Source organism: Pteronotus mesoamericanus, unplaced genomic scaffold (assembly GCF_021234165.1).
Source record: "Pteronotus mesoamericanus isolate MK-2021 breed Mesoamerican mustached bat unplaced genomic scaffold, CSHL_Meso_final scaffold_21, whole genome shotgun sequence".
NCBI lineage: Eukaryota > Metazoa > Chordata > Mammalia > Chiroptera > Mormoopidae > Pteronotus > Pteronotus mesoamericanus.
The window spans coordinates 2604624-2612978 of NW_026555310.1; the positions used below are offsets into that span (position 1 = coordinate 2604624).

Genomic DNA, 8355 nt, shown 5'->3' on the forward strand with positions numbered 1-8355 from the left:
GCAGCCTCATGAGGAGGTGAGAAGTGGAGAGGGGTACAGATTTATCTAATTTCTCCTCATGAGGGACAATGGCAAAGCCCGGGCAGGAAAACAATGAATGCTTACTGACCTACTAAGTGCCAGGCACCGTAGGTATGTTGTCTCATTACTTATGAGGCAGGCGTCCCATTTTATGGATGAGCAGATGGGTTGAATGTGTTCTGAGGGGTTAGCTGACCTGCCCAAGACTGCACTGCTACCCAGTGGCAATAGGTAGGATTTGAACACAGATCTGTTGCACTCAGTGGGAAAGCATTAAAGTTGGGGCTTAAAACTAGAATTTTGTATTTGGAAACATTTTTCTGAGAAGGGGCTCCTAGGGGTCTCCAGCACCAAAAATATTACAAATGTTTTTGAATGCCGAGACCAATCATGAGAAGGCAGAACAGGATCTGTCCTAGTGGAGACAAGCACATGGCTGGGCAGCAAATGGAGCAGAGGTGAATCTTGATCGAGGTTTGGAAAGCTATAGGCTGTAACATGGAGTTACCCTTTGGTATGTGCACATGGGGCCAAGTGCACATTGGGGAATGATAATGACAATAATAACAAACATATGTGCAGCTTCTGATAATTTACAAAATAACATTTCCAATTTACGGGTGAAGTAACCAAGCCTCAGAAAGTGATTTGCTCCAGGTTTGCAGAGCAGGTAAGAGCAGGTTGTGTACTTGAACCCAGGCCCTCAGCGTCCAAATTCTGCCCAGTGGGAGAAAAGTGATGGATTGTCTTATCTGGAGCAAGGAGGCCACAAGCAGGCAGGTGGGATGGAAGGGTAGTGGGTGGGGGACCTGGAAGGTGGGGCCAGGCAGGGCCTGTGATACAGGAGGCCCTGGAGCACCAGTTCAGGTTCTCCTGAAGGGGAGGGAGTGTGTTGGAATTCAGTTTCCTGTGCCCTCCAAATGACTTCTGTAGGTGTGTTTAGTGACGTGCTCGGCAAGTGTGAGAAGAATGGCCTGTTGCCAAAAGCCAAGCCCAGAGATGTTTCAGATTTTTCCCTTTATGCCCCTGCAACCAAGCCCTGCTGCTCTAGCACATATAAGAGAACCAGGCTAGGGCTGCAGCATGCATTGGCCTGAGCCCTCTTGCTTCTCTCTGACAACTCAGAGCTCACTCTCTTCTCTCCAGCCATGATCTCCAGACAGCAGGGCGTTCGAGGCCTGTCCCAGGGCTTTAGCGTTGGCTCAGCTGTTGTAGGTGGCGTCAAGAAGGTTGCTTTCAGCTCAGCCTCCATGTCTGGGGGTGCGTGCCGCAGCTCCTCTGGGGGCTTTGGCAGCAGGAGCCTCTTCAACCTCCGAGGGAACAAGAACATCTCCATGGCTGGATGCCGGCAAGGTGCCAGCTTTGGGGCTGCTGGAGGTTTCGGGGCTGGCAGCTTTGGTGCTGGTTTCGGCGCTGGCAGCTTTGGTGGTGGATTCGGGGGCTCCTTTGGTGGACGGGGTGGTCCTGGCATGTCCGTCTGCCCTGCTGGAGGGATTCAGGAGGTCACCATCAACCAGAGCCTGCTGACCCCACTCCATGTGGAGATCGACCCCGAGATCCAGAAGGTTCGGACTGAGGAGCGAGAGCAGATCAAGACCCTCAACAACAAGTTTGCCTCCTTCATAGACAAGGTGAGCCCTCTCCTTGGCCAGGCAAGGTGGCAGAGCCAAGGTTCCTGAGTCCTGGCACCTCAGACCCAGGCCTGCCACAGGAAAACCACTGAGCTACTGTGGGCCTCTCTTTTCGAACTGTTAAAGGGAAATCAGTGTTCTGAGTCTCTTTTGTTTCATGGCTGGTAGGCTGTCAAAGTAGTTCAATATTTGGAGTTTTCCAGATGTGCTGTGTGATACTTGGAAAATCATTCAGCTTTTTCAAGTCCAATCACCCCAGCTATAAAGTGGGTTCATTATTTCCCTGCTTTTTTTCAGATTTTGGTTTTAAATATAACAGTTAATAATTTAATAATTTACTAAAAAATTAATTGTAGTTAATATGGTAATTTAACTATTGACACTTCTGTTGAAACAGAAGAAAACCAGGCTGGTTTCTCAAATGAATAATGGACTGGCTCCAATGGCAGAATCAAAGTTCTAGCAGGACCTTGGAAGGTCAATGCTATCATCCTTCTGACTCTGGGCAAAGTTGCTTTTTTGGGTCTGTTTGAAGAAATGAGAGGATGGGTCTCTCTTTCTCTTCTTGTAGTCCAACTTTTCCATGCAAGGTTAGAGCTCCATTATAGCCAAGTATAATGGATGGTAGGAAGCAGATTAGCCTCAGAGAGCTGAGGCATCCCACGATTAATGACTGAGTGGATAGGTGTAGCACACTTGGTCAAGGATGCCCTAGGTCTCTGTGTGTTGAAGTCTTAGTCCACTTAGATGTAGGAGGCAAGAATGAACAAACTTGAAGTAGATTTGAGTGGGATTGTTTGCTCTTCTTGCTAGTTTGAATAGACCAATAGTAGCTTAAAGAGGCTTATTGCGACTTTAGGACATACAGATATAAAAGCAAGACCAAAGTTTTGGTGTTTTCTTGTGCCATCTCATCTTTTGGGTTCAAGTTGTGATCAGTGGCCTTTACCAGCTTTCATCTCAATTCTGAAGCACATAAAGTGGAAATGCCATGTTAACCTGATACCTTGATTTATCTAGCTAACTCTTCTCAAAGAAAAAGGGAAAGTCCTGGCAAGCCCACTTGCAGAACTGAGTCTACCTGAGACTCAAAGTATGTCTTCGGCTGTGATCTTAATTCTTTGTATTCAGCTGTGCACATGTTCACAGGGACACACCAGGCCCATTTATGAGTAACTGTATTTAAAAAATCAGCAGTGGATTTGTCATTCCTTTGCCATGGGTCCAAGTCATTTTAAATGCAAACCCTCAGATTGTGGTTGTATCCCCTAATTTTGTCTTATTTTATTATTTCATAGAAATTCAGTGTTCTTAGCAACTCTTCCCAGAGCCTCTGGATCCCTTTAGGGGAAAGTGTTCTTGCTGCCCTGGCTGTGCTCTCTTCTCCCAACCTACACAGCCCATTTGCTCACAATGAGACCACCGTGTTGACCTCAATGGATAATTCCTGGAGTTGCAACATGATGGCTCTCCTTGGATGGCTTTTGAGTTCCCTGTTTGGCTTGTATTGATGGGGCTAGTGTTGGCCATGTTCAACCCTCCTGTCAAACCTGCAGGCCTTCACCAGTTGGCCCGTACTTATTTTAAACACAGGTACGATTCTTAGAGCAACAGAACAAGGTTCTGGAGACAAAATGGAACCTCCTCCAGCAACAGACAACCACCACATCTAGCAAAAACCTGGACCCCTTCTTTGAGGCATATCTTAGTGCACTAAGGAAGCAGCTGGATACCTTGGTCAATGACAAAGGGCGCTTGCAGTCTGAGCTGAAGACCACGCAGGACAGTGTGGAGGACTTCAAGACCAAGTATGTGGGGAAGAAAGAGGGGATGCCATCTCACAAATCTGCCTGCCCCTTCCCCAGGCTCCCTGGGATCCTCTTCAGTCATTTACAGCCCCAGACTCTGAAGATATCTCTAGAGTATCAGGAAGGTCTTCTAGTCTATTCCCCTGTATCTCCATGGTCACAGTTTAGTGGGGTGAAGTCTAGTAATCCTAAGTTGTTCCAAACATAAAATGAATGATACATTTAGAGATCTGGACTTGTCATATACAAACAAGATTAGAAATCAAACAAATGAAAAGTACTATACTATGGTCAGAAGACTACAGGTTATAGAGACAGATGGACCTGGTTTGAATACCGATTCTTTCAATTACTTGCCATGTGATCTTGGATAAGATGCTTAATCTCTTTGAACCTCAGTTTTCCTCATATTTAAAATGGGAATATTGTTCCTACCTTATAGGTTGGCAATTAAATGAAATTAAACAAAGTAATGAAAGTAGGTAGCACAGTGCTTAACATACAATGAACATTCAATCCATAGTAGCTCTTAGTATTATGCTCATTCATTACGGGGTGGAGCTTAGAAGTGACCAGCCCTCTCTCTCTCCATTCACTCTCACATGAAACAGAGAGAGTTTAATTTACCAAATGGCCAAAAGGAGAGCCCTTCAATGGAAATAAAATCAACCAGATCATTGTGGGTTTCTTTCCTCATATCTTATCTCTGGAGAATGGTCTTTTTAAAGTTTGGTTTTCACTTCTCTGAATAAACCAGGGTTTAGATTGGTACCTCATACATGTATATTATTCAATACATGTAGGTTGAATGAATATTTGTGTGAAGATGGGGAAATGTAACCAATTAGCTGGATATTTCCAAATAGATGTTTGAAAAGGAGTAGCGGATTGCTGAGAAACATTAGCTCACTGTGGGGTTTTCTTTTCTGTCTCTACCCCCAGGTATGAAGAGGAAATTAACAAACGCACAACTGCTGAGAATGACTTTGTGGTGCTCAAGAAGGTAAAGGAGGCTGGGGAGGTGCAGTGAGAACACCCTTCTCCTTGGTGTGGTCTTTGGCTGGAATCATGGGGTTGATCCATCTCTGCCTCATCTCCACCCCATTTGGTACTATCCAGATCTAAGTGAACCAGGTGCTAAGGAAGTAAGGCTGGGAAAAAAAAAAAGCCCATTTAGATCATTAATGTCCATGTCAGTAAGAGGCTTTAAGGGCAGAATATGTCAGATACTTAGTCCCTCACCATCTCACGTGATACTGAGAAGCCTTTTCTAAACACTGCTGAAAACACCTTTGTGTGTCACTTAATACCCACTGCCCCCTGTTGTAATTACTGTAGCTTGACTCTTATCCCCATCCCCACTCTTGTTCTGCAGGATGTAGATGCTGCCTACATGAACAAGGTGGAATTGGAGGCCAAGGTGGAAGCCCTTAACGACGAGATCAACTTCCTGAGGGTCCTCTATGCTGCGGTGAGAGCTCCATGGCCCCTTCCACTTAGGGGAGGGAATCCTCCATCTATGAGGCTGCTGGTTGCAGTTCACGGTTCTTTGAAAAGACTCCAGATCCTTTGCTTCAGGGCAGGGGGCTCTCAGCAAGGTCATAGATAGACAAGGTTGATGTGAGAGTTTCTCGTATCAGATGTTGTCTTAGAAGAGGGGATTTGATCTAAACTGTGTTAGAAGTTATTACCATTTAGCATTTCTTTAGTGAGACGGATCTACTCCATTTTCTTCCATCCAATGAACTGGATACCCACCTATATGAAGTGGCATAGTTCCCAGGGAGCAGAAAAGACTACACATATTGCTTTTGGTCTTGAGACCACCCACCACTTGATTTCTACATAGGAATTTACACTGGGAACGCTAATTCAGCTTCCACTGGGGCCTGGGGCATGGTTGTTTCCATGACAATAGTAGATTTCTGGTGTCAGAGATTAGAGAAGACTCTCCAGGAGGCCTGATGAGAGACATTTCCCCCTCAGGAGCTGTCCCAGATGCAGAGCCACGTCAGTGATACATCTGTGGTCCTGTCCATGGACAACAATCGCTGCCTGGACCTGGACAGCATCATTGCTGAGGTCCGTGCCCAGTATGAGGAGATCGCCCAGAAGAGCAAGGCTGAGGCTGAGGCCCTGTACCAGACCAAGGTGGGTTCTGGAGATTTCTCAGGATTTGGGAATGGCTTTTGGGACTCTGCTTTCATATCTGTGAGCAGGTGAATATCAGATAAAGCCCAAGAGAAGTCAGGCATGAACTGATTCTTTGAGGTCTGATTTGAAGTTATATGATGTTTTGTATTATCCCTATCACCTGTGGCTATTCTTGCTGAGTTGACTTGAGAAGAGACCCTACCCAGACACCTCTGACTCCTGTTTCCCTGGGTCTCCTGGGCCTTAGTACCAGCAGCTCCAGACCTCAGTTGACCAATATGGTGACAACCTGAAGAACACCAAGAGTGAGATTGCGGAGCTCAACAGGATGATCCAGAGGCTGCGGGCAGAGATTGAAAATGTCAAGAAGCAGGTAGGTGTCACTTCCTTCCAGCTGCAGAACAGGGCCAGGGCCCAAAGGCAGACTGTCTCCACACTAGATGAACAGATAAGGCATCAGGCCAGAAGATCCTGAGCTTGTCTACAGGGAATTTGTAGCTCTTTTCATAAGCCATACCAAGATCTTTTCAGTAATATCCTAGTTAACATAACATGCCACCCCAGTAAATGAGGTTTCTTGGCTCTCTGTCATTGGTTTTGACTCTTCATCTAATCAGTCAGGTGGGGACATTGGCAGGCTCTGGCCGGAGTAGATGAAATGCTTAAGAATCAGGGAAGATAGGGAGAAAGGCAGACAGAACCCTGACATCTTAACCCAAGCAAACAAGAGAGGGGACAAATATAGAGGTCTTGACAGCAAGACACTGATGGTTGTCTGTCTCATACCCTTGTCTACAGTGCCAGACTCTGCAGGCTTCTGTGGCTGATGCTGAGCAGCGTGGGGAACTGGCCCTGAAAGATGCCGACAGCAAGCGCACAGAGCTGGAGGCTGCTCTGAAGAAGGCCAAGGAGGAGCTAACCCGGATGCTGCGGGAGTACCAGGAGCTCATGAGCGTGAAGCTGGCCCTGGACATCGAGATTGCCACATACCGCAAGCTGCTGGAGGGCGAGGAGTGCCGGTGAGTGGAAGAAGGCAAGATGGGAACATGAGGAACAGAGAGGTCAGGGGCTATGGCAGGTCCAGAGCCATTCTTCAGGGCTACTTGTTTCAATGCTATTCTGGTGCATTACAAAAAAGCAGTGTTAGATAATAGGTTCATATTCAGGCCTTAAATTTGTCTGCTTAAAGATGGGAAAGATGCTTGACACCTGTTTATTGAATGAAGTATGGTTCTGGGCTCTGCCATGGCTCACTGTTCTTTGTCTCCCCCACAGAATGTCTGGAGAATGCCAGAATGCCGTGAGCATCTGTAAGTACCTTCTGTCCCTGCATGGTCATTTATTTGTCCACTCTGGTTTGAGCTATGACTCCTGGTTGCAGGCACTGTTGGAATAACCATATTTTTTTCCTTCTCTCCCACAGCCGTGGTTGGTGGCGCCGCTGGTGCAGGAGGCATCATGGGAGGATTAGGAAGCTGCTCTGGGTTTGGCCTGGGAGGTGGCTTTGGCTCTGGCTCTGGAAGTGGCTATGGCTTTGGTGCTTCCAGCAGCAAGATTGTCTCTACCACCACCCTGACCAAGAGATCTCACCGATAGAGGAGATGAGGTCCCTGCAACCCCCTGAGCCCAGCTGGGCCCAGTCTTGGTGTCTCTGTGCTTCCTTCACCTCTGCCTCCACCCTACCTTTCTGGAGCTTATCTTACCAGTGTCACCTCAATACCAGGGTGTGGACTCTGCCATTTAAGAGTTTGGTAGCTTTTTCCCGGTTTGGGCTTGGTGACTCATCTGGAATGGGAGGGTTGTCAGCTGACTCTTCACCCCACAAGGACAGAGGAGAGCGCAGCAAGAAGCTTCATCTCCAGAGTCTTCAGGGTCACATATGTCCCCTCCCAGCCCAATGCCATCTCCTACTGGATCCTGGATCAGGATCGACTCTTTCTCTGTCATTTGGCAGCAACTGGCCCTGCAAGGTCAGGACAAGAACCACTCAGTGTCCCATCCAACTTTTCTCCTTCTTTCTATCTGTCTTTGGGTGAATTTTCAATAAAAACACTTTTGTCATTCACTCTGAGCAATTGTCCTTGTTCTTTGGGAATAAGTCTCCCAAATTCAGGTGAAAGCAAGGGAGGTTGGGGTCTGAGGGCTCTGTCTGTATAGATCAAGGCCATCAGCTAATTTCTCCGGTGTCTCCTTCTGAGATGCCCATATTAGTGAGGGAGAGGTGTGGAGCCTGAAGGCTGCCTCTAGGACAGAGGCCCAGCCTCAAAACAACCAACAATTTTATAAAGATCAACCATTGTAGACAGTCAGGGCCAGGTCATCTTAATGCTGAACCTGGAGGGAAAGGGTCCAAATCTGGAAGTGTGGGCGTAGGATGAGTATGAATAGAGATAGTCAGGAGTCTCCACTGAATACAGAATAAGTGGTTAAGGAGCTTATGGAGTGTCTATACTCAGAGTCTAGCAAGGCCTTCCTAGTTATGAAACTTCATGATTGCGGCTAAATCCCACCAGAGCAGCAAGACTTTCAGGAACTTGTCTAAGAATCAACAAAGTCATGATTGTTGGACAGAAGAGTGAAAGCTTGTGTTCTTCATAGAGCCTTTGTGCTGTGCCCATTCCCCCAGCTGTGCAGGTGGCTGTATCTGGGGGAGTAGCAGGAGTGCCTGGGTGATGCAAGAGTCGGGGAGGTGAGGAAAGTCTTCCAGAGCAGTAGAGGGTGAAACTCTGTGATGGGGGCTG

At 47.1% G+C, this 8355-nt stretch overlaps 1 protein-coding gene across 1 annotated transcript; it reads left to right on the top strand.

Moving 5' to 3' along the window:
* The first annotated feature begins 1169 nt into the window (after positions 1-1169).
* On the top strand, positions 1170-7210 carry KRT4 (keratin 4). The gene is made up of 9 exons (XM_054591072.1): positions 1170-1652; positions 3246-3460; positions 4403-4463; positions 4836-4931; positions 5447-5611; positions 5862-5987; positions 6413-6633; positions 6890-6924; positions 7038-7210. The coding sequence occupies exons 1-9, from the start codon at positions 1170-1172 to the stop codon at positions 7208-7210; spliced, it is 1575 nt and encodes a 524-aa protein (XP_054447047.1).
* The last annotated feature ends 1145 nt before the right edge of the window (positions 7211-8355 follow it).